Genomic DNA, 27,687 nt, shown 5'->3' on the forward strand with positions numbered 1-27,687 from the left:
CAATAGCTGCTGGATAAAGACATGTGTGTAAAGCACAGAAATTTTAGAATGTTTATGATATTAAAACACTTGTCATACTAAAATGCCTTTACTATCTTTTCCTCCCCAGAGCTTTCAGCTGCCCAGGGAAGTTAAGAAAGATCCTGAGCTGTTCTCAGGGTAGGGAGAGGGAAGGGATGAGGAAGCTTTTAGTATTTTTCAATCTTCTTTGACAGATTCCTGAATATGTGCTGAGGGGATCTTTTACCCCCACCATGAAAAAGGATAGGCAGTCATCTGCAACCTACTCACCACCAGGATTAGAAAATGAACACTTGTGAGGCACGTGGCAAAAGTGGTAGGGAGGTTCAAGAGATACAGAGGTGAAGTAGAACAATCCATTGGAAAATCATTGCCTTAGATTTATATATTTTTTTTTAATTTTATTTTTTATTCTGAAACACTGAACAAAAATTAGGTAAGTACTCTATTTTAAGAAATACAAGATCACGTTGCATTCTGTTATTTTTTTTAAAATTAACTTTTTTTTACTGTGCTAACAGGTTATGTTAGTATACTCAGACATGGATTTACTTAAAACAGTCACATTCTCCAAAACGTCCAAGTTTTTCTGTTTGCAATAGCAGCATTAACAGTACCTGCCAAAACTTCACAAAGTATCTTAAAGATATGCCCCTTGGTGCTGGCATTAAAAAGAGAGATTCAAACATAGGGGATTGCACTTACATGTTAAGCTTTTATGTAGTGTTACTGAACCAACTACTAAAGTTTCTGTGATGTTTTGAAAACATAGTGGCATAAAGCTCCAAACACCCTCTGGTGCTATTTTACTGTGATCTGATTAGCACCTGTTTGCCTGCACTAATCCAACTTCAAATAAAAACGTGTGTTTTCTCCACTATCATCAGACCACACATTACAGCCTCACCAATGCAGAATCCTAGAGTTTAAGCCTGCATTTTTTCATTAAAGAAACCCTTTTTTCTAGATCAGCTCTGCAAATTAGGGCAAGTCATGCAGAGACACCAGTTGGATTGTGGTATTACTCAACTTCTGTGCAAAGGGACAGAAAGGATACAGACTTAAAATATAACAGTCTGTAAATGAAAAAGCATCTACCTGCATCAAGTATTTCAAACACCATAGAAAAATCTTAAGACAAGTTATTCTAAATAATTCCAAGTCAAGATCTGAACCCACATTATGAAAAGTATCTACAAACATGAAGGGATTGCTAAATTTCTTTAGTGTTATTATGGGCTTTTTTGCATCCAGCTTTACCTTTGATTTAGCTGCTTTCCTCTACCAAATCTCACACTGAAAATAATGATACTGCTGTATTTCAGAGAATGCAACTCAAGAGAGGATCACGGAACGTGTCAGTTTACAACAAATATATTTCTAAATTTAACTTTACCTTGATTTGGGCTTTGCTAAACTATGTTTTCTGGTGGATATAGACAGAAAAGTATAGATTTTTTCCTGGAAAAAGACTGCAATGGCATTATGCATTTATATTATTACCACTACACCTTTTTCATACAGGCGGTCCTACCCGAATATCTGATTACATATATTAAAAAAATCTGCATTTAGATTAGGCCTTGATGTTACCTTTGGTGCTTCACAATCCTTTCAGCAATGATCTATGTTTTCTACTTAAAAATAATGTAGCTTTAATTATATTTTAATTAAGTTTTCAGCTTAAAAAAGCTGTCAACTTTTCTGCACAACTAAGAGGTTTGACTGGTAGAATGTACGTATGACATTTCTCAACATGTTTTTGACTTCTATATTAGATTCAAACTCAATACTGCATAGGCAGTTAGCAAACTGTTGATTATCAAAAGCAGATATGTAAATTAGATGCAAAGATGACTGTTGCATGGACATTAGTCACAAATAATTACTAATGTTATCGTAAATTCTGATCATACAATTCTGTATTTTTCTTTGCTTTCATCACGCAAATTTTGTTATGAAGACTTCCATTTGCATTTGTTTGACATGCACTTATCAGAACATGTCTTATAAAGTCTAGTAATTTTGAATGGTTGTATTATATTCACAGTTAGTTTCACCAGTTAGAACTATGCATTTTTTTTTCTGGTCACTGTTACATGAACACAATGCATTCAGATGTTTATATGGTGGGTTCTTCAGTTGTCACTTGTTTTCACCTCAGACTTCTTTCCACTAAACACACTGTGAGTTATTAAATAAATTCTTCATACGCTCAACAACCATTTCTTAGGAACAGGATATTAAACTAGCTTATCAGCTACTGAGGCTTTGATACAAACTGGGGCCACACTCGTGAGCAGATCTCCAGCTACCTTGATTCTCTATAGGATATATAGCCATATCTTCAAACCACTAACCAAACTGGAAAAACCTCTTAATCTCTTAACATGAAGTTGACTGAAAGACAACTGTTGGTCAATATTAAGGCAGATGTGGAGAAGGAAGTAAGGAAAAGCTTGAGCTAAACTTTTCACTTAAAATACCTATTTACAAATACAGAATAAATAGGGGGTTACTCTCCAAGGATCAAAATGCAGACGGCCGTTTTATTTATTCCTCACCCAGGCAGGCTCTTCTTGCTTTTACTGGGTGCTAACCTGAACCAAAAGTGAAATGGAGCTCAGCTTTTGAGCAGTAAGAAACTCCGAGCTAAATTCACAGAAATATTATAGACAAATAGCTTCTCCCCATACTTAGTTGCCTGCTAGCTTTTATTTTCAGTTTTCTATGGGTTAAAAGCTTAGCAGAAAAATGCTTCCACAGCTTCTTCATACCTACTCTTTACCAAACTTATTTTGAAAAGTAAACTCCCTTGTATTTATACTTCTATAACAAGTCATTTTTATAATTTCCTGAGCTCTGACAGTTTGTTATGTACTGGAAGAAACAGAAAAGAAGGTATCATCAGTGCTGTTTCAGATGTCTTACAGTCCCCACTATGAATCCATGTTCCTGCTGGGGAGTAAACTCAGATTATTCCTTCAGTGGGATTATCTTGGAAAAGCACTGACTACCATAGGCAAAGGGTATAAGATATGGTCTTGTATTATATTGTTTTACTCTAGTGGAGAAAGTTTGAAATACTTTTAACATCTGAATGATGGTAGCACATGAGCTTTAATGAGCATTCATAAACTTTGGACTGTCCACAAAACTTGCTGCTACATGCCCAGACACATAAAATTTTTAAATAGAGAGACATAAATTTGTAAATTTGCAAGAAATCTGGTTTCATTAGTTCTTCTGCTCATAGACAAATTGTTGGGAGTGGGATTTAAAAGGCTTGCTAAAATAATAGAATATGTGGAAGTCTGCTTTGTAGAGGACAGGTTGTATGAAATGCCTAAAATCTTAATGTCTCAAGAAGCTTTACATAAGGCAAAGAGCTTCAACAAATTTACTATCAGGATATGCATGTTGAGCATTGACAAATAAATTAATAGGAAGTTGGGGAAAAAAGTCCCTCAACAGGCAACGAATCATACTACCTAACCTGACTACCACTTTCACTGAAATTTGCATGCATAACCAATGACAAAGAGAAAATAATGAACTTGCACTTCATCAATACCACTGAGTGATAATAAGCTTTGTATTTTATTTCATCTTTTCCAATGACTTGCTGTATGACTCTTAACAACTAATTTAATCTGTCTATTTTTGCACTGAGAGAATTTAGGTAATTATACTAACTTAACAGTCTTCCCAGAGCAGGAGGATTCATTTCTTCTATTAATTCTGGTTTTGATTTAGAGCATAACATCTTCACTGCTGAGCACCTTTAGAGGTATGCTCTATATGGATCAAGCTGACGAAATTATAGCTGAGGCAATCTATAATTCTCGGAAATATTCAAAATGTTTTAAGATCCTGTAAATACTGGTACAAAAAGATTTGGCTCTATTCAAGAAATACTCCACAAACTGCATAAATAGATTTGTATTATTATTTATATTCATTCCACATTCCTAACCCTGGTGTTTCAATAAACATTACATTTCTATCTTCCATGTTCTCTGATCTTTTCTAAACAGTCTGTGCCTTTCAACACTGAAGCCCTGCTTATTTTGTTTTCCTGTTGACTTTATTTTCCTGTCTCATTTACAAAAGCCTCTTTTAATTACTTTAAAAATGTTCAAATAACCAGCTTCCATAGCTGGCTTACCAATATATAAGAAGCCAGAACTAGAGGGGGTCGTATGATGTAATCCTTGTAATTCCTATTCTTCAGTTTTTGGATGACAAAAGCAAGACTGGTTTTCAAATATGCTAAGCATTTGTAGCTTCAGTGAACAGTGAATAGCAGCTCTCAGCCTTACTAACTGAAGGTATCCCAAAATGAAGTTCACAAAAATCAGTGGTCTTAGGAATTTGCTTTGAAAAGGGCAGCACCGTAAGCTGTGTAAGCTATAACAATAAAGCCCTGGAATGAGGGGGACCCATCTTACAGCTCTACTTCTGTCAGAATTGGCACATATGTTCTGACAACATTATCAGTGTGCTTTTAAGGCTTTCTAAAAGATCTGCTCTTCTCAATGATTTCCAAAGAATCTCCATCTCTTCCTCTTCATTTTACTTACTCTCAGAACTTTAAGAGCAGCTGATGTTTTTCTCCTGAGAGTTTATTAATTCATACCTTATAATGCCTAAAGAGGTTTGCTACCTTGCAAACAGCATGGAGCACTCCTTTCCCTGGAACTGAGCTCAGCTGTTCACCAGGTACATCCTTTGCAGTTCCAGCTCCTCACAGTCCTAAGGGTTTAACCTTGAATACAGATTAAGGTTTCTACCTATTTTCAATAAAAGTTTCCATTTATCTTTCTTAATTTTCATATTCCTTACTTTCATACTGAATATGAGTTAAAATTTCAAAAGCTGTTTCATTGCTTAAAACACACTTTCTTCAATATTCAGGTTCTTAAATCAACACTATCCTCTTTTTCATGCCATAGATATATTTGTATTCTCCCTGCAGGCATTCTCCCTGTAGACCTTTAGATACTCTAAAATTAATTCCTCTTACACGGACCAAAGAAAATAATTCTGGCCCATCCAAGTTGGCAGTGCCATACTGAGGTACCCAATCTGCAATGCAATCATCTTTTTCTTTGACAGACTCAGAAGTCTCTTTGAAAGAAGATAATGTTTTCACCTGCAATGAAACAGAAAGCAGTAATCTTGAAACAAGATGCTTTGAGAGAAATTCTGGGCTTACCTGCAATGTACAACCATAGGTCCAGCATCAGGTGGGTTGCAGGTCTTGACTCGTCGCAGGAAAGCCAAGAACGGTGTTGGGTGTTCTGGGACACCATGGTCAGGCCAGGCAGTGAACTGAAATTGCCTCACTTCCCTTTTCTCACTTGAACCATTCTATGAAATTAAAAAACTTCATGACAAAACTGCCATGTGATGTGATATTGGCACTTTTCAGTGAAACAACTGCAGAAGCATATATACCAGCGAAGTGTATTTAAATCACATGTGGGGTGAGAGAGAAACAGATCTCAGGTTATGGAGGGAAATGTTTCTTATAGTCTAAATTGCAGGATTCAAACAATGTAAGAGCTTTAACGATACTGCACTGTAATGCATCACAAGTGCCAGAGCTTTAGCTAGTATTTCATTCAGTTAAATGGTTTTCCATGGTGAGAACTCTATATGAACGTAGAAAATGCCATGCTGTAGGAAAAATACACTGTAGAAGAAGTCTCATTGTTCAGTGCTGCTAGGAGGAAGCAAGACAGGAAAGCAGAAGGAGGAAAAGGGAAGAAAGGGAGTAAGAAAATAAGGGAGAAAGGCAGGGAGGGCAGGAAGCAAAAGAAAGGAGGGCAGGGTGGCAGGAGAGAAATAGGATAGGAAGGAAGGAAGAGGAAGGGAAGAGGAAGGGAAAGGAAAGGAAAGGAAAGGAAAGGAAAGGAAAGGAAAGGAAAGGAAAGGAAAGGAAAGGAAAGGAAAGGAAAAACATAAAACTTGCCTACATTTAAATTTTAAAGTATATTGCAAATATATATACGGATATATACCTTGTAAAGTGCAAATGTACGAACACAGTACGTTGCCAATTCAACAGTGTCTAAAAGGGTCACTTGGATTAGTCCATAAGTTTCTGTGCCTCTGCTTGGCCAGTATTGATCACACTTCACCTGTAGTGAAAAATATGTAATTATTTAATAAATTTAAAACTGGCATTTATTATATATCTGAGTGTGCCTCACTGTAGGTTTTTAAAGTATGTGAAGTTAGAATGTTCAATAACTGCTAAGGATCCAACACAAGAAAGTTATTTTATCATCCACAAGAATTGCTCTTCTGGTAGTAGCTCTTACAGTATCTTCTTCCATAATGGGTATTTGTAAATTCAGTGGGATAGGTGATTAAGAAATACTAGTAAGTATAGATACACTGAAGAAAAAACAGTCTATAGTAGCTAAAAATATGATCTGTATCATAAGTAACTCACCTTTCACAGTTCAGAATTTAGTAACAGTACTAATCCAGTAATGGTAGACAGACAATTTTTTGAATATTTGCAATATTTCACCTATTTCACATTAGTCCCCAAACACATAAACTGTTGCTTGGATTTTAATATTTAGTACGTATAGAAATATCTCAGTAAAAACCTGAATTTTTTTGAGAAATAATTTTAGTATATGGATAAATGGAAGAGCACCAACAACTATTAAGTGCACTGTCAGAAAACACATTTCCTTCTCAGATTGGCGGTACAAAGTATATAATGAAATTGTGTTCCAAGGCATTTAAAAAACATGGTTTGATAGAGAGAGTTCATCCATCAAACTTTAAAAGACGCAGGACATTTCATTCAGAGAAATCTCCATTTCAAAACACCATAGTTTAGAATATTAATGAGCTGAAATGATTCTGTGTAAGATGACGCATAAGAGAACCATATGTTTATCAGCATTGCTGAGGCTCAGTGATTTGTTTCAGTTAAAAATGGTATTTATGATGAAAGCTATTATGAAAAAATGCTGAACCCCTAAACCAATCAGAAAATATGGTACAAAGCAGTACGGGGGCTAAATAATTGAAAATATTCTGCTTTCAGTGAGTGATAGGTGAAACTGAGACAGTCAGTCTCTGTTCTATTTATAACTACACATTCTTATCAATTAGCCTTGCATATGGTACAGAAAAAGAAGTATATTCTGAGTCCAGTGATAATACATTGCCTTTGTTTAATAAATGTCTTCATTAATCACCCTAAGCCAGACTCATACCAAATTCAGGGAGCATACATAAACTGTAAGAAACAACAAAAGGAGAATATTGCACAGTATTTCTGACAAAAATGTGAATTATCATGCTAATCAAAGAGAAAAACTGATGATTCCCCCAAAATGGAAAATTAAGAACTGCATCTTTGAAACTTGTGTTCTCCAGGTTTCTCACTCTGCACAGTACTTATTGAAAAAGACTTAGTACCCTTTCAAACTGCCCAGTCCCGATTAGCTTTTGCTTGCAGATCATTTTATTTTGAGGGTCACAGGTCACACATCACTAATGGTTCACAAATCACAGCCTGAGAACAAGTAATCTAGATAAAGACAAGAAAAAATTCTAACCACTGAAGCAGGTGATGAACATTCATTAAAGGCAAAAAACCCTGGAACAGTTTTTTAAAGGAATTGACATTAATTTATAGATAAGGAATTGGTACAAACTAACTAAAAATGTTTATTGATACCACAGTCTTAAAAATGGGATTAATAGTGTTTAAAATCCTCTTATTAAGAGGAATTAAGTAATTACTTCCTTGTGCCATTTACTGAAATGCTGAAAGAGTAAGCATTGCAGGTATTCCATGAATATCATGATTTATTTGCAAGATACCTAATACTAACACCGTGGTCTTCTGAAAATCAGACAGAAAGGTGTATTTTCAATTGAGTTATTTCACTATAATAATAGTAAATCTAGTTTCACTTTATCATTAATATAGACACAGTGTAACTTGTGGCTATATTGGTTAGCTTTTAGACAAACAAGTTGTGGTTTATTATTTATTAATTCCCACAGAATGACATATATTTTTTCATGGAAAATGTCGACACATAATAGCTGTTGTTTGCAATCTTAGCAACTACAGGTTTAGTATAAACCTCTGACTAAACCTGTTTGGTTTGAATGATTTTTTAAAAAAATGAATAAAAATAGTAGAATACTTTCTGTACTTTTAATAAAATGAATACAAGAAATAAATGTCTGGCTATGCCTTTGTATGCCTAAACATGTACTTCTCCTCTTTACTCTGCAGCCTCCACATATAAATTGTATGCTCGTAGAAGCAGTGGCAGCTTCCAGAAAGCATACCTGAAAAATTAATGAGCTTTCTCACTAGAAAGACTTTACAAAGACAACTTCCAAATGTAATAGAGAGAAATAAAAGTTCAACACAAAAATTATATGGAAATTCAGAACATAGTAGGTTACCAGCACCTTTGCAAACAACAGAAAACACTTGTTTTATTTTTATTTTGTATAGTAATGTAATGTTAAGCATAGGCTTAGATTTAGAAGCTTGTAGAAAATTGCTCCTTTTCAGTTAGGCTGGGAGAAAATAAATGGGCCTGCTCTTCTAGGTGCAGATTTTAGGTGTTTTTGTCATTTATTAGTTTATCTAACATGAACTTCAATCATTTTATAGTTTCTCTAAAATAGTTTCTGTGAGAGCTAGCTGATGCAGAGGACTGCTGCTGGAAGCAGACGCTAACTATTCAACAATAAATAGAATTTGTAGACTAGTGTATATATTATTTGAATGTGGAAACTGATGAAAGTAAGTATCAAATTTTTAGAAGGAAAACCTGATTTCAAATTTATGTGGATTTGACCTTCTGGAAGAGCATATGAAGCATAAGTTGATGGAACTACATCTTTTATTCCTTTTGCCTCTTGATTTTTCTCAGAACAAGAGGTCTTCTTCAGAGATGTGCCCTTTTCTGCCTCCTACACTCTTTTGCTCTGTGATTATAAACCTTACATTCCCAATTTATCTTTGTGAGAGATCAGAACAGTGTTTTCTATTGGACTTCACCAGCAGCAGAGAATCAAATAATATAAGTTAATTGTTAAGACACTCTTTTCTGAGACAGCATTCTTGTTAAATGTTTTATCCTATGTTAAGATCCAAGCCTTCAGCACTTAAAGTAAGTTTATTTTTCAGAGGTTACATTTTAATGTTTTTTTCAGAAAAAAATTCTCAAACCCCTTGAGTCATCCAAAACTTAACACTAAATGTCAACAAGTCCATTTTGAAATTATTTGCCAAATGTTTTTTTGCTTTAGCTCTTTGGGCTGTGTTTAATTTCCCTGTAGTAAATGCAATTTCTTCCTCACTTGGGTACATTGTTTGGAAAACAGTGGTTAGGTATGGTGATGATAACATGTGTCCTCCTCCAGAAATACAATTACAGGGTTTATTTATTTTCAGAATTAGTTCGTAATATACCTTTGGTGAATTTCATAGTCCTCACCTTCCTCTTATCCACCCAGCTCCCAGTTCCAAGGGTTGATCTTCTCCTCTGCAGACTATATTCACTGGCACCCAACAACAGCTTTTCTGTGCCACTAACTGTACATGGTTACACAAAACAGGCTTTCACCAATAATTCTTTAATGTTCTCTTGCCTGTCACTAAAGATGGCAAGATGAACAAAACAGACACGTGAGCATGAAAGAACTCACTGGTGATTTCAAAGAGTGTTTTTTAAGGAGAAATTAAATTACAAGTAATGATGAGCATACCTTTTACTACTGCTTCCACTATCTCATGATCACAGGTTGCACACTGCCAAACCCACTACATCTGAGATCAGAGCAGCTCTCAGAAGACTACTAAATGTATTATGAAATCTTTTAAGTGCCACAGTAGTAGACATAGCTAGAAGACATAACTAATGATAGGCACATTCTCTTAACCTGCCCCTCAAACATACACGTTTTCTTTCTCTACATTTATTCCACTCAGACCATGCGAATCCTTGCTCTTTATGGAAGTATCAGCATTCACTGAAAGCAAAGCTGTACAAAAATGTAAATGCTTTCTTTTCCATTAACAATGAGAAGCTTGAGACCATTTCAGACTTGAGGGGTTTAAGTAGCTACAGAGTTCCAAGAATATTTGTGGATATTCACACTTCAACAAGTCACAGACTAGAGAAGGAGCTGCCATGCATCAACAGAGCTGAAGGAAGTGTATTGCCATATGAACATATGAATACAAAGATTCTTGACATTCAAGGGTAGAGAAATAATTTTCCAGTGTAAAGTTTCATCATTCAGGCTGAAAAGCCCCTTCAGGTGATTCTTAACACATGGACCAGCTATTACAGGCCATCTGAGCTTAAAAGGACAAAACGCAGATCAGGAAAGAGACAGCAAACTAGTAATAGTCAGATTCATATAGTAAGAACAGCATATGAATTATGCTGAATCTAGACTAGGAAATAACAGAAGTATGTAACAAACTTCCTGCTCCGGTTTTCGTAGTATTAATAGTGTTTTGCAGACAAAACTTTCTAATGACATTTTCAGATGGTTTTCCTTCAGAAATAAAGTATCTCTACAATGATGTTGAATGATAATAATAATTACACAATAAAAAAGGTAGTGTCAGTTGTTGGTGATGGAAACTACCTCAAACCCTATCAGGCTAGCTTAGTGCCTCAGACGTTCCAGCAAATGTTTTGTCTCAGAGCAGTTGTTACTCCAAAGCCATTTTCCTTTTTGCAACAATGCCTTGCCATCTAAAGATCAGGCTGATTTGAGTCTAAAGATTGTAGGCACTGACACTAGTACATGAGACTGTATGCTGAGATTTTAAAACAAAAGAAATCAGAATATAGAAACACATTTTTTAGGTCTTATTCTAACAAGATTTGGTGAAGTGTCACTCATTCCCTTTGGTCTAACCCTAAATGACAGATTAAAAATATAAACTCCTATTCAGAAATAAGGCTGAAAATAAAACTGTTTAAAGTTTTAGATTTTGCTTTCAGAGAGGCACTGAATTTAACAGGATCCTAAATTCTGAAAGAACTGAGCACCCAGCCCCAGGTAGACAGTTCCTTGTAAGTCTCACTAAATGTATTCCCAAAACAGTAACTTCTGGAAATTTTGGTTCTCTGAATCCATTTTTTACTACAGAAAAAAGAACATTTGTATGCACTGGTCTCTAGTAATGATTTATAGTAGATACATACCTGTGAGTATGTAAAGGCAAAGATGTTGATGGTTAGCCTGGAGAAAAGTAGGTTGAGGGGACACCTTATTGCTCTCTACAAGTACCTGAAAGGAGGTTGTAGTGAGGTGGGTGTTGGTCTCTTTGCCCAGGTAACAAATGACAGGATGAGAGGAAACAGCCTCAAGTTGCACCAGGGGAAGTTTAGATTGGATATTATGAAAAATTTCTTCACCAAAAGGGTTGTCAAACATTGGAACAGGCTGCCCAGGGAAGTGATTGGGTCACCATCCCTGGAAGTACTTAAAAAGCTGTGTAGACATGGCACTTAAGGACATGATTTAGTGGTGGACTTATGTATTGGCTTTGTGTGGCAAGGTTTTGGTAGTGGGGGGGGTTACAGGGGTGGCTTCTGTAAGAAGCTGCTGGAAGCTTCTCCTGTGTCTGGCAGAGCCCATACCAGCCGGCTCTAAGACGGACCCGCCGCCGGCCAAGGCCGAGCCCATCAGCGATAGTGGTAACGCCTCTGTGATAACATTTTTAAGAAGGAAAAAAAGTTGGGACAGACAGAAACGGCAGCCGGAGAGAGGAGTGAGAACATGTGAGAGAAACAGCCCTGCAGACACCCAGGTCAGTGAAGAAGGAGGGGCAGGAGATGCTCCAGGCGCTGGAGCAGAGACTCCCCTGCAGCCTGTGGGGAAGACCATGGTGAGGCAGGCTGTCCCCCTGCAGTCCATGGAAGTCCACGGTGGAGCAGATATCCACCTGCAGCCCATGGAGGACCCCACGCCGGAGCAGGTGGGTTCCCGAAGGAGGCTGTGACCCCATGGGAACCCCACGCTGGAGCAGGCTCCTGGCAGGACCTGCAGATCTGTGGAGAGAGGAGCCCATGGAGCAGGTTTTCTGGCAGGACTTGTGACCCCGTGGGGGACCCATACTGGAGCAGTCTGTGCCTGAAGAACTGCAGCCTGTAGAAGGGACCCATGCCAGAGAAGTTTGTGAAGAACTGCAGCCTGTGGGAAGGACCCACGTTGGACAAGTTTGTGGAGGACTGTCTCCTGTGGGAAGGACCCCATGCTGGAGCATGGCGGGGAAGAGCGTGATGAGTCCTGCCCCTGAGGAGGATGAAGCGGCAGAAAATAACGTGTGATGACCGTAAAACCCCATCCCTGTCCCCCTGTGCCTCTCGGGGGGTTGGTAGAGAATCCGGGAGTGAAGTTGTGCCCGGGAAGAAGGGAGGGGTGGAGGGAAGGTGTTCTGAGATTTGGTTTTATTTCTCATTACCTTACTCTGGTTGATTTGTAATGAATTGAGTTAATTTTCCCCAAGCATGAGTCTGCTTTGCCCGTGATGGTAACTGGTGAATGATCTCTCCTGTCCTTATCTCGACCCACAAGCTCTTTGTTATATTTTCTCTCCCCTGTCCAGCTGAGGAGGGGGGAGTGTTAGACGGGCTTTGGTGGGCACCTGGCGTCCAGCCAGGGTCAACCCATCACAACTTGGAAGTGTTAGGTTTACGGTTGGACTTGGTGATCTTAAGGGTCTTTTCCGACCCAAATGATTCTATGTTTGTTGAAGCCCATCTGAACCAAGTATTTGGAGTTTAAAAACTATTTAGAAAATAAGCACTTCTGCAGTGCAATATAATTCTGTCTAAGGTCTTAATTACAGCAGCCTTGAAAAAGAAGTTCCAAACAGGATTTGGAGACAACATAAATGAACTTTAGGCTAATCAATTCATAACAAACTTTAGTCCTCTAGTAAGTCTGCAAATCAACCTGCATTACACCCTTACTTTTTGAAATTTCTGAGATATGATTAGTAGGCTAATAAATAATACTGAAAGATAAATAGACAAAAAGATAACCCCCAAACTGTTTCCATTCTGATCCTTAGGACAGAGTCTGGTACAGTTATTATAACAAAAGGAAACAGATATTAAAAGGTATCTTGGACCTATTTGAAATGTGTTCTCTATCTTGTCTTTCATCTTCATCTATACAAGCCGAGAACAGTTCAAAACTATATTGCTGGCATCAATGTGAGATGCTCTTTTTGAACTCTTCCTAACAGCAGGGAAGGCAGAGTCTTAGGGAATTAATTTTGAAGGATGAGTCTATCAAACAGTTAAGTACAGCAAGATTTTCCAAAAAAGTCTTTAAAAGGTTTACATGAATGGAACCGAGGGGAAAAGTGAATGGGCTGACTAGTTTTTGCTTCATCCTCTTCCTGTACTCAAGGCTGATCACTGTGTGCAGCCTGAATAATCCTTTCACTGAATGGGAGATTACATTACAGTATGAAGAACATATTGAACAATTCATCTTACTTTTCAAGCGCTCTAACGCAGATTTTCTGTTGTCCATACAAGAGACCTATCTCTTTTAGCTGATATGAATATTATGTAAGAAATCAGTGAAACAAAATTATCAAAAGAGTGAAACATCAGAGCAACAAAATTCTATTATTCTTATGATTTTTGTTCACCTGAAAGCCAGAAATGAATTGATGAAACAGGACAAAAATGAGAAACAGTGCACTGGAGAACATTTTGGGGACCTTAAGAGGTTTCAGTTTGGATTTCGATTTTTGAATGGAACTTTGAGTTATGGTGAACTTTCTACTGCTAGTTTAATACAAGGATAAAATTCTTAATCGCATAAATGTATTTCATACAGTTCCTGTCATATTAACCAGAAGGACTACCCAGAAAAAACATCTATTACGAACATGTACCTTTCAGTAGCCAGCTGTATCCATTAACTTCCTTGGAAAATAGGAAAAGCTTTATAAATGATGGCTAATGTAAATCATAATATTCTCTTTCAGAGACACCTGTCTGAAGAACTTAAATTTTCCAGATGTATTTCTTACCATAAAGGAGAACTGGTCTTGAGCTTTTCACCAGAATCTGCTAAATAAGGAAATTTGGGGTTATTTTTCCTAAACAATACTAAATTCATTCACTGACTTTTTCAAGCCTGAAATTGCTTGAAAGAACACCCTGCACTGAAGTAATAGGTTGCAGTGTTAAACCAAACATGAACTGATCATTGCATTTTGAAAATAAATATGCAGAATTTTTAATTTTGCAAGGAAAATTTCTAACTCAAAATGTCAATGGGCATTGTCTACATGTGGCATAGCCCCTCTGTCTGTATTAAGAGAAAAATTATATGAGGTGGTAATGTATGTCTTACCTCAAGCACAAAGCAAATGAACTAAGCAAATAAAGTCAAATTACAGAATTACAATACAGTTTTGACTAAACCGCTTGCTATATACTTGCCTCAGGGAAACGGTATTTTTGAGAAAACTATCAGTCTACCCTAACAGCTAAGAGAAACCACTTCATTTATGGACACAGAATCATAACACAAAAAAATGGATGGTTGCCTTGAAAAATACCTGTGGCAGTACCAGGTATTGCTGTATCATTTCAGGTAAGACTCTGGTGTAAACAGTTGTTGAAAGCTTACAGTTTTCAGGAAAAAGATGCAGGACGAGACTGCACAAAATATCCTATGGAGTTTGCTCCGTTCATGACATTGTATTTTGGAAGTTCTTTAACAGTTTAACATAAATCATCTTTGCTGCAAAGGTACTTCTTCCTCCTAGAGCCCCATAGGCAGGGAAAACAGTTGATTGCCATGAAATTTTTAACAGCCTTTCACATGCTGGAAGACTATTATGTTTTCCTTCACTCTTTTATATATAAACCCACTCTCTTATCTATAAACCAAATCCAATTTTTTCTGACTTTCTCCATAAATCATTTCTCCTACCTCTGATCATTATTGTTCTCTTCTAGATCCTCTGTATTTTACCAACATCTTTTCACATGGGGCATTAAATCTGCATGTGCTCAACTCCAAATGTGTGTAAGCTGAAATAACTAGACATGGCATGCCAAAACTACTTTCAGCATATGTAGTGGCGTTACAGCATTTCTTTTCACACAAAATTCACCCTGCTTATAGTATGGCATTTCCACAGCTATTTGGCTGGGTGACATAATAGTCTGAGTTTTACCTGAGGCACCTTGGCACAGAACTTCCACCTGTAACGTGTCTAGAAAAAGAAACTTTAAGATTTATTAGTGAGTGCAATCTTTGTTAGTATACATCTAGGATTAGATTCTTACATGAATTAAGGACCTATGACTGACTGCATTTCAGTGAGAGTTGAGCACATCCTGGGCCTTGCACCGCTGAGAATTGTTCTGTAATGAACTGCCATATGGCTGAGTTTTACAGTTGTGACATGGTAACTGGTGATTCCAGCTTGTACAATGGTGTAGGAATTCTTGGACTGTGGCCATTGCATTCTGTTACAGTGAAAAAAAGCCAGTACAAACCTACACATTTTTATTTTTATTTTTGTAAATCTGGTGAACACATGGTCTACCTGACTTCGGATTTTTCCTTTTTTTTTTTTTTTTTTTTTGCCAGCTCTCTCATTCATTCTTCTGACTCATATCGTAGCAAGCTGAGAGCACTAAAGAAGTAAAATAAAATTCTGATAGTACATTATTGATACAGAACTTACTGGTTTGCCATTAAAATTAGGGAATGAACAATGACAAAGTTGCTCATTTAATCCTTCTGTAGTAAAACAGTACAATTCAGTATGAAACAATGCCATCTGCAACACATGTCCTGTCTGCTAACACATCTACTGGGACAGATGTTAACTTACCTCTTACCAGATAAAGACATGCGTATTTTACTAGTTGCTGCAAAACATAGCTAAAATGTTTATCTTTTCCTATGTTTAAATACATATTTCACAATTTAAAAAAAAATCCATTTTTACATACCTGTGCTGCCCAATACAAAACATCAGTGCAGTTTTTATGCACAAATCAATTACATTTTTTCTAAATACAGTAGAATACAGGTGCACTTGGGAGCATATTGATATAATCTATAATGAATTGTTAAGTGCATGTATTGATAACTTTTCTACTCACATTAGTGAAGATGTCTTATTGTCACTTATTTTCAATCCAGTATTTTGACAGGTAATAGCTCCAGTATTACCTGCCAAAACATACTTAGGAGGAAGGATCTGAAATTTGCTGCTGAAGCCTTGCACAACAAATGGAAAACTACCTTAATCACAATCACATAAAACTCTGCTGCACAGCCTGTATTTGTCTGAAAGATCTTAATGCATTTCATACAGTCAGGAAAACAATGTCCTTAGTTTTCTTTGCTTATTACTTACTGTTGTGCATGTACTATTCCTTTGTCTTAGCTATGAGGTCAGCTACATTAGATACCAGTGTCTACTCTGCCATCTACAAATGAAGATTCATTAAAAATGTTAGCAATTTGTACATTTGGAGCAGAAGAAATCAGGGTTTCTCCCAGACCTGCCCTTACGTTTTCCGTGCCTATAGCAAGATTCAGAAATCTTTGGTGGGCAGAAGTTTGTTTCAAAACTATTCTTACTAAAGAGTCCCAAGTTACAATTACACTTTCCACTGTGCTTATTCAAATAGTTTTGTTTTTTGTGCTACCTGAATCTGAAAAAAGCTTCCCTGATATAATTTATTATGTCCCACTGCTTCAAAAACAAACCCTAAACCCACCAAGCAAAAACGAATCCCAAAACTGCTGTTACTACAATTTCCACCTCCAAGACACACATCTTCATCTACTTGATTATTTCCACTGTCATCCACTACATGATTATTTCTACTGTCATCCAATCTCCATTTTTCTAACATATGGGATAGTTTATAAATCTATAAAAAATGAATTGAAAGACTCAGATGGAGTGTTCTGATTTGGGAAGATTCAGACCTGTTGCATGACACTTGGAACAACAGAAGTACATATTTAGCGTTGCAGCAACCTCAGGAAAAGCCTACCTGGCTTTTCTCCAGACAGTGCCAGCTTTCCTGACTCTCTTGCGTAGCAGTGACCAATTGAAAGAAGCTAAGTCCAGGGACTTTTAACTATCCTTAGATGTTCTTATGGAACTGATACAGGACCCATGCAAATAGTCCCACCTATTTCAATATTGGGAAACAAAATCTGAGACAGGATACATGACTTTTCTACTGGGTTTGTTTACACCTCCCCCTTCCAAGTGAAAACTCAGGATTCAGGATGTTAAACTTTGACAAACCAAGATGATTATTCTATGCTTATATTTTTATACATTTTTGGCTTATAATATTGATGATATCCACTTCCTGACAGTCAAATGAGTGTCTGGATCAGGCTAACAGAATGCCACAAATATAGTTTCCTCAGGTATTCACCTAGTCATTAGCAAATTTGAATGAAGCTGATGATAGTATCAGCATGAAAACTAAAGCCTTCCTCATCAGTATAGAAGTTCAGAATCTGGCTCATATTTGAATACTGCTCGGGTCATTATATTACCATTTAGCTTTGACCTGATTGGTGTTTTTGACAGAAGATTCTAATCCTAGGCACTATGGTCCCGACATAGAAAATATTGCCAATGAGGTTGAGGAGGGAGGTAAGTATTTTCTCAGTTCCAAAACAACACAGTAAGTGTATTCAAAATAAGGAATTACATAGCAAATAAGGAAAGGATTGAATTCTCTTTCAAGTGAACGATCCGCAACAGTATCCTATCCTGAAACAGGGGGCAGGACTAAATGTTTCCTGTTTAAGGCAATATTATCTTTTGCTATAAAGTGAGATTCTCTGCCTTCATCTGATTGTTCACATCACTCACTATAGCACGAGTTGTCAGAACATTCATTAATTCAGAGGATCTAAAAAGAAAAAAAGGAAAATCTGCACTGCTGGGGGTAGAGGGGAAGACAGAGAAGTGGGAGAGGTATCACACATTAATGCTTTACATACTTTACAGCTTTCTTAGTGTAACACACAACTGTTTTTTTTAATCTCTAATTTGCAACCTTCAATATCATCATTTTATTTCATTTAGATTAAACTCATGTAGGTGACAAATATGCTACCAACACTGTTCCATGCACTGCCAGAGTGTATAATCCTTTCTGATATAAATTATGTGCATGGTAGTTGAATGGTAGGACTGACTTTCTCCCCCTAGTCTGGTTTAGGTCAACTGAGATTCAGGTGATGACATTTCATACAAAACCAACAAAGTGTGAAAGGTTATAAGTGAAAGAGCTTCTCTTTTTCTGCAGGTTCCTTTTAGGCAAACAAATGAATAATGAATTCGCTGTAACATCTTCATTTGATGTACTCAGCTGCAAAATATGTACATTCTCAAAGCTGAAGTTACTCAGACATCTAACACATGCTAATGAACCAACTTTGTTTCTGCAGATGCAATTAAAATTCCATCTTTATCTATGCAGTCCAGGTTAACAAGGCTGATATCAAGCTGCAGGACTACATAATGAAAAAAGCAAGCTAAACAGAAATGACGACATGGAGATGGAAAGTAGATGAAGTCCCAGAGAGAAATGATCTTGCCTTGCAGCAGGAATAATGATCAGGCTGCCAAGACACAAAAGCAATCAAAAAGGAATCAAAGGAACAGGAGAAGCAAAATTAGTGAAGATCTTCATCTCTAATGGTATGTAACAGTGTTTGTATTTCATGTTTGAAATTTCATTTGCTCTCCTGCCATAACGATATGCTATATAAAAATGATAGCATGAGAAAAAATAACAATGAAATGCTGTCATGGTATTCTTTTCCCACACAGGGATTCCCACTGCTGCCTCACCATCAATACCATTAATTACATTACATGTAGCTACTGTATTAGAAGAAGAGGTGACTGGTATGCCATATTCACAGAGCTACAGACTCTAAGACTGGAGCTGAATGACGTACTGCATAGCTGGTCTCTAATGCTCTGCATTCAGTGCATCAAACTCACTTGACCTATGAACACAGAATGAGCCAAATTATGCACAAAAAAATATGCAAACATAAGCATTGAATGCACAGACAATCCATTGACTAGATAGTCTGGTCTCTCATTACACTTAGGGAATGTATTGCTGCTGAATGCTAATCAATTCTGGATGTGATTACTATTCTGATCGGTGGATTTTTAGGGTGCAGTCAGCAAAGGCTAGAGTTAGCTTAAAACTCTACTAAGCAATTATTGGAGAGAATGAGTAGAATTTCATTTAGTTACATCAAAACATCTTTCTAGATGGTGGCTGTCTGTGGCCTGCAGTATTAAGATAAACTCTCAAGTATTTAAGTACACCTTCTGCAATGGGCTGCTTATTAGGATCAGATTTTTTCTTAGCACTGATGCTATTTAGCAGCAACTTTATTATATAAGAAGTAATTAGTGAAGAAATGGGCAAAATTTCATTTGCTTAATTCCAAAGAACTGTCAGTGCCTAGACTAGACAAGGCCTGTAGACATAAGATAAAATGAAAATTTCTGATAAAATTATCCTCTTCTATATACTAACTGCCATCAGGTATGTACTGGCAGCGGTGTTAATGTAGGTTGAATATACATGCGGAAAGTGATTCTATAATTAGAATGCTATACATTGCTTGAACTGCAAAAAACCTAGTCTATTTTTAAAAAATGATGAAATGGTAAAAGAATAAATATATACATGTATTTTGATAAGCCTCCAGAAAGGAATGACTGTTGCCAAAACATTCAACAAGTTATATAATCATTGCAATTATATGTAGCCAAGCATGTGAAAAAAATATCAATCCCAAAATAGTACAGCATTAGGCTTTATGGTGCATTCCCCCTGTTCCAAGATTACACATGCAAAAACATTTTCATCTTGAAATGGAGCTCATCCATGAGTTACTGAAATATCAACTATTATGCAGTTACCTCCATAAGATACTTTTTACTGATTTAAAAGCTTTTCTGGATGATAAATGTCCTCTCCTCCTCCCTAGTCTCTTTCTTTCTGAACTGTTCTTGATCCTCTGTATTTATGGCATTTTTTAATGCATGTTGCACAGCACCCCTAGGTACCTTAGCTTTATGTATTGCTAAGGGCCTTCCACCTGCAATCCTGCAGCCTGCCTCCCACTTGCAGCTCCCTGCCTCTTCACACAAGCTCCCAGGACAGCATACCCCAGAACGCCTGTGGCAGTATTTTTCCTGTGACACTCTTGTTTGTTATCCATCGCCTGGATTTATACTTGCAAACCCTGATACTGTTGTTATGACAGGTTCCCAAGGGAAGTGATTGCCACTGATGTTAGAATCACCCATTCTTTCTCCCCTTCCCTGATTTCTACATTTGGATGTACCTTCTGGTTTACACTACAGGACTCATTAAGCATTTGCAGAAAGGTCACCAATGAACCAGCCATGTAGCACCTTCCCCGGTCAACATGTGCTCACAGCAATGATAACAACATCATAAGCAGGAACAACCCATGAGTTTGAGTACATCTTGATATAAAATACAGAGTTATTGTGGCAGAAGTATGATGGCTCTACTGGAGAGGGTGCTGAGGGCTGGACACTCACTTCTCTTTCTGGCTGACCACTTAGAAGGGTTTTTTCCCTCTTCTTTTTCTCACTATCTTTCTCTTCTTATTATTTTTTTTTCCTTTCACTACCCCCCCAAATAACATCCACGATTAGAATCGATGAACACTAATCTTAAGTAATGTTTAATCTATACCATATAAAACTGAGAACTGAATGTTGTCGGCATATAACTTCCTCATAACAGGATGATACAATCATATTCTTGATCCTACAGAAGAAGTAACATTTTCAATCACCTCCTACTATTTCCAGTATGATTGAAACAGAAAAAAAAAAAAAATCACTGTGGATCAAGAGATTTCAAGTTTTTCAGAGTGTAAAAAAACCCTACAAAAATAAGTGCCGTGACTATGTAATTTCACAGTGGAACTAACATTTCCTGTATAACTGATTTTCATACTATGGATGCTTTTAACTGGTGGCAACCTAAAAACCCACTGGTTCTTCTGCATATACAAGAGGCAGACAAACATATATGAAAGAAGCAAAAATCTTATGTAAGTGATTATTCAGGTACATTATTATTAACATTGTATATGCTTTCCTTACCCTGGACCTCTCCTCTAGTTTTGTCATCATGACAACAGTTGCACCCCGTTGCTCCCACATCATTCTCCAGAAGTCACCAAAGGTTTCCGGCAATGCCCCTTGAGTTGCTATATAAGCATTCTGCTTTCTGTATCCATCTATGTAGTTGGCATTGATATAGTCACTACCTGGTATGCCTGCAAAGAGAGAAGAGTGAAAACATGGGGCAGCATTTCTGTTCTGTCCTATTGTACAATGCCTAAAAAATCCTCTGACACAGCTTTATTGGTGAATCTTAGCTTGCTGCATGCCAGATAGTACATGGATATTTGCAAGTGAACTGTCGTGGTTTAATCCCAGCCAGCAACTAAGCACCATGCAGCCGCTCACTCACTCCCCCCCCATCCAGTGGGATGGGGGAGAAAATCGGGAAAAAGAAGTAAAACTCGTGGGTTGAGATAAGAACGGTTTAATAGAACAGAAAAGAAGAAACTAATAATGATAACGATAACACTAATAAAATGACAACAGTAGTAATAAAAGGATTGAAATGTACAAATGATGCGCAGGGCAATTGCTCACCACCCGCCGACCGACACCCAGCCAGTCCCCGAGCGGCGATTCCCTGCTCCCACTTCCCAGTTCCTAAACTAGATGGGACGTCCCATGGTATGGAATACACCATTGGCCAGTTTGGGTCAGCTGCCCTATCTGTGTCCCGTGCCAACTTCTTGTGCCCCTCCAGCTTTCTCGCTGGCTGGGCATGAGAAGCTGAAAAATCCTTGACTATAGTCTAAACACTACTGAGCAACAACTGAAAACATCAGTGTTATCAACATTCTTCGCATACTGAGCTCAAATCATAGCACTGTACCAGCTACTAGGAAGACAGTTAACTATATCCCAGCTGAAACCAGGACATGAACGTATGCCATCTGGGGAGTCGAGGGATATGATGGCCTCCCTGGGAATAACTATTGTTTTGAAACAAAGGCTCAGTCTGATAAGGAAGTATAAAAGAAGCCTGAAAATCTGTAGAAGATGGAGATATCTGGGAGTGGAAACAGCAGCATTTAAAAGCTGGTCTGACACTGCCTGCAGTCACCCACCAGTATGGCAGCCCCTGCCTGGGCCAGACAGCAAAGTCTCTCTCCATCAGATGCCCTGAGTAAGCTCCATTTAACACTCTTGTTGAGCTCTCTGCACTTCTTTTAAATATAGAAAAAAGGGTTAATGTTGTCAGACTATTAATATTAGTGCTACATTCATTTGTCCCATTAAATGGGAAACTAACTATGAGCTTTTGTTTTAACAAAACACATTATGTAAGTCAGGTTTAAGAAACAGTGGAATCTGCTATATGGTGTGTGAATGAGATAAAGACCTCTGGAAGTCTGAATAAAAATGAAATGCATGAAAAGGAGGTGGAATCCAAGATCCTGTGGGCACATTGGACCTACACTGTCAATTGCTCAAGGCTCAGGTATTTTGGACAAGACTTAGAGAGGGACTTTGGGTGTGTCTACCAGACACGTCAATGCTTTGAGCCACATGGAAGCAAGACAACTCCTAACTGGAATCTCTTTAACTGAGTGTTGTGGTTTAACCCCAGCCAGCAACTAAGCACCATGCAGCCGCTCACTCACTCCCCCTCCACCCAGTGGGATGGGGGGAGAAAATCAGGAAAAGAAGCAAAACCCGTGGGTTGAGTTAAGAACAGTTTAATAGAACAGAAAAGAAGAAACTAATAATCATAATGATAACACTAATAAAATGACAACAGCAATAATAAAAGGATTGGAATGTACAAATGATGTGCAGTGCAATTGCTCACCACCTGCTGACCAACACCCAGCTAGTCCCCAAGCGGCGATCCCCCTGTCCCCACTCCCCCCAGTTTGTACACTAGATGTGGCATCACATGGTATGGAATATACCCTGTTGGCCAGTTTGGGTCAGCTGCCTTGGCTCCATCCTGTGCCAATTTCTTCTGCCCCTCCAGCTTTCTCGCTGGCTGGGCATGAGAAGCTGAAAAATCCTTGACTTTAGACTAAACACTACTTAGCAACAACTGAAAACATCAGTGTTATCAACATTCTTCGCATACTGAGCTCAAAACATAGCACTGTACCAGCTACTAGGAAGACAATTAACTCTGTCCCAGCTGAAACCAGGACATATGTTCTACAAAAATACTGAAGTTCACATACTACCTCTAAAGTACTTAATGAGAAAAAAGTCACAAAGTTACAAAGAAAACAGGAGAGGAGCTATAAATGGTGGAATGAAGCAGTAAGGAAGACAGTTTTATAACTATGGCCAAAAAAAAAAAAAAAAAATTTAGTGCAATTCAGTTAAAACTTCAGGAGACACACATTTGGAGGAATTATCAGTAAGAACCTGAATTAACAACTTCTTTTTCAAGAGACAGATGATCTAGAGAGACGTACTCTGTGGAAAAGCTAGGTTGAAACAAAGATCTACAACTGAAGCATTACACTGAGGGTATGCAATGCTATGTCTGTACTGAGAGCTGGACCCTAACATGCTGCCTGCCAAGGTGAGTGTTGGGTGTGGTGAAGATCATGTTACTAGTCTGGAGTAATAAGGCAGCCATGCTCACAGAAAGGTGTAAACATGGACATACAGGTCTCAGTGCCATCCCTCCTGGATGCAGCAGTGCAGTGTCTAGCTTTTAACTCAGACTATGTGCATGTTGGAAGACAAAGCATGGCAGGAACCATTTTTGATGTCACTGCTGTTTTTCTAACCGATGACGTGAGGAAGAAAAGATACGCATGTGAGATCTCAGTGCTGGTAGGATGGCAAAGCAGTGTTTCCCACACTACTGCAGTGTTGAACATGGAAGCGTTCCCCAGAAGAGTTAGCCAAAATACAGAACTGTGCATCACAAAAGGTTTGTTGAAGTAATTAACAGAAGTTAAGTCTTTGAGCAGAAATGAATGATTTATGTTTACACAGCCGATCTATCTGCCATGCCCAAGTTTACAACCCCAGGGTTCGGTCAGGTTCCACAAACTGTTTCAAAAGAGAGGGAAGGAGATACAAGCTCCCTGGCTTATTCTAAAGCTGTGACTATCTTCATGCCACAAAGGAAGATTTGGATTTCTTTGGCTATGAAACACAATAAATTATCAAATATCTTTAAAGAAATGTTTCTCAAGCTTTCAGCTCCAAATCTGTTCTGATGTATGGTCTCCTGCTGGTGATGCCAAACCAGGAATTATAGGGGCTGCACACTCCTGTTGTTCCTGACAACCAGTGGCATACATCTGAAAATGTCCTCTGAAATAATCTGAATTTGAATGGAAAGTAGAGGTACCTCTTCAACATGTTTTTGTTTATTTGTTTTTAGCTACAATTTGAAGAGTTTCTCCACTCATTCTGGGTAAGCTTAGTGTTTCATTCCACTACTTACTTAGTAATGAACAAACCCACTGATTAACTGTGACACTAATTAAGAGCCAGTATAATCTTGAAATTATTCAGATTATGGGTTACCGTAGTCTGGCATAAAATTTTGCCTTTATGCCCAAGAAAGCTTAATAATTTTCTTGTTTTATATGTTCAAATGATATTTAAACAGAAATTTTAATTTGATTTGTCTTTCTGTACAATTAAAGGAAAAATCTGGCAAAATATTTCAGGGAAGGAAAGAGTTTGTAACTTCAGAAGCACAAGAGAGGCAGCAAATGGCACTCCTCAGCCAAGATGCATGGATGGGCACAGGAAGAGTGGTTGACTATGATTAGAACTGATTGAAAGTCTCTTCTTGGAGAAAAATAAAACAAAACAAAAACCCTTTAAACCCTTTAAACCCTTTAAAAAACCTATAGCTGAAAAGCATGATTTCCCTCCATGGAAAGCAGAAATTGGAGTTCAAAAGCCTCACTCCTGTAGAGTTGAAACTTTTTTACATGGCACTTCTTATTGTGGATATTGGAATTAATGACTTAGAAAATACAACTGTCAGGCACAATGCCATATTTTCTTCCTTTATCAAGATAATAAAACATTTTTTCACAAAACAGATGAGAAAGAAAAACGAAGCCAGCAGGAGAAATCTACACCAACTGGGTATTATTACCAAAGGAACTGGGAAAGCTGGTAAGAAATGCTTTCTGCATAAATTAGAATTATATTATGATGCCTGGTATCATACTTTGAAGCATATGTTATAAATAAAAGCCTAAGGAAAAAATGAAAAAGAAAACCAACACTTTGTAAAGTGGTTAAATGATCTTCTGGGAAAGCTGTCCTCTGGAGCTGATACTGCACAAACAGCTCAAAAATTAAGTATGAGAAGTATTGCAAACTGTGCAGTAAAGAATGATCTTTACAAATCTGAGCAGTCAATCCTAGTACCTGATGTAAAAAAACCCAGAAAGTCTAAAATTATAAATACCCTTGCTACTTACTAAGTTGTATTAAATTTATTGATAAATCATATTAAAATAAATAATTTCTAATTTTTAGAAGTTCTTTGAATTTAATTCTTTAAATTAGAATCAAGAAAAGCTTCCAGATTATGCCTTCCTTGATCACAGATGCAAGTAAGAAGGAATTAAGATTAACAACTACTGATATTTGAAAAGAGGATTTCTTCCCAGCTAGGTTAAAGTGGAAATTTCTACTCTATTTCTCCACTTGCCTTTTATCAAGAGGACACAAAACCCCCTGTCTGTTCTTTAGCCAGAAAAATCCTTTCACAAGGCAACTCAGCCTTATGGTGCATGAAAAGGATGTGGCTGGGACATGGAAAGGAAAGTTCATTTACCACAGGACCTGAGCAACTCTTAATGACTTAACTAATGTAGTTTGGGGAAAAACTAGGTGCTGCTCTAACACTGCACTGCAAGATTTTCATCAAGGGTTTATCTCTAGCAGAATACAGTACCGTATAGGGTTATATCTCTACTGAGATCGAGAGCAATAGGATTCACAATGCTCAGCTCCATTGTCTCTCTCACACACAGTATCCATTAGGTGTTTTCTTTGTTCTCCATCCGTTCTCATAGTCTGTTCAAGTATCATACCCATTTCTCACACTGAGTCTCTTTTCACCACTGTTTTCATGCATGACCTTGGTTTCACACTCCATTCCAAAATCCTTTTGTATTCTGTAATACCATTCTCTCATTCTCACTTTCTGTCTCACACTTTGCCACTCCAGTTTTTGCTTCATCAGCTATGTCTCCACAATGCATAAACTTAAAGACCTCCTAGGAAGGTGCCTTATCATAAGAGGCCTAATGAAGTGTGCACAGTTTAAAAATAACAGTTTAAAAATACAAAACCTGAACATGTGTAAATATCTACACTGAGCAAGCAGAAATTATCAAAGGCAAATAAATCTAAATATTAAAATGTCACTTTCTGCAATGACTTTTCTGGCCATAACCCCATTCTGAGCTAAGAAAACTGAACAATTCTCTGTCAAGTCTAATAGTGCAAAAACAATCAAATCACAACTAGTTTGACTGCAGTACAATGAAATCCTGCAAACCTTTGTTAGCTTCCATAGCTTGAAGGCAACATACCCACAAGCACAGCAGCAATTGCCATTATTACTTAAATTTGGGTTTAATAGTTAAGAAAGGTCAGTTGTTCTGTAAAAACACAGGTCAAGAAGGGGACAAAGCAACCAAATTCTGTCTTCAGTTATATCGATATGAACCTTAACTAAGTCTATTGGCATCAGTGGGGTTTACTAAAGATTCAGGATGGCATACCTGAAGTATAAATATAGGGTAATCCATGCAGTATAACCTGACTTTTACAAGTTTCATGAAGGCAGAGACAGTTTCTGCACAAAAAGTCAGCTAAAGACTAAGCTTCCAGATCATAATTCTACCATAACTATTTTCTAGCAGCCTTTTCAACTATGGTGATGAATGACCAGAGTCTGCAATATTGTTATTCTGCCAGACAGGAATTGAGTACAATGGGGGAAGAATCAGATGAGTAGCTGAGCATAAAAGACTTCCCTTTTTCAAATATCTCAGGAGAACAAAGCAGTCCAGATTTTACAGAGTAAGAGTGAATAAGCAATGAAAGAAAATTAGCCAATGCCACAATTAAAGTGCAAAAGATTAAAAAAATGAACTTTATAGCTCCCGATCTATGCTGAGACTGTACTCATGAACTGAGATGACAGTAGAGTTTGCTGCAACATAGACTCAGATCCACAAGGCTAATAATGTAGACCTCAGAATTATTCACTTGATTTCCTGAAGACAGTTATAATCTTAAATAGCTTTAGACTTCACGTTCTATTCACAAACTGAAATCAAATCATGAAATTATTTCAAGCCTTTACAAAGGCTAAGTACTGAACAGCCTTTCTATTTAAAACAAATTAAACCATAAACTTTTGTTTCTGTACTGCTTTCCTAAGAGATGTGCTGTTAGTCATAAAAAGAGCAGGA

At 37.5% G+C, this 27,687-nt stretch overlaps 1 protein-coding gene across 26 annotated transcripts in view; it reads right to left on the reverse strand.

Annotated features, from left to right (window-relative positions):
* PTPRD (protein tyrosine phosphatase receptor type D) overlaps positions 1-27,687 on the reverse strand; it is a 1,298,969-nt gene that overhangs the window by 31,147 nt on the left and 1,240,135 nt on the right. For all 26 annotated transcript variants that reach the window (XM_069776173.1, XM_069776170.1, XM_069776168.1 and 23 more), the window contains 3 exons: positions 21,260-21,435; positions 6,048-6,167; positions 5,240-5,394 (listed from right to left, as the gene is read on the reverse strand). In XM_069776173.1, the coding sequence (XP_069632274.1) occupies positions 5,240-5,394; positions 6,048-6,167; positions 21,260-21,435 (451 nt within the window). The remainder of the gene's footprint in view (positions 1-5,239; positions 5,395-6,047; positions 6,168-21,259; positions 21,436-27,687) is intronic.

Source organism: Haliaeetus albicilla, chromosome Z (genome assembly GCF_947461875.1).
Source record: "Haliaeetus albicilla chromosome Z, bHalAlb1.1, whole genome shotgun sequence".
In the NCBI taxonomy this organism is placed as follows: Eukaryota; Metazoa; Chordata; class Aves; order Accipitriformes; family Accipitridae; genus Haliaeetus; species Haliaeetus albicilla.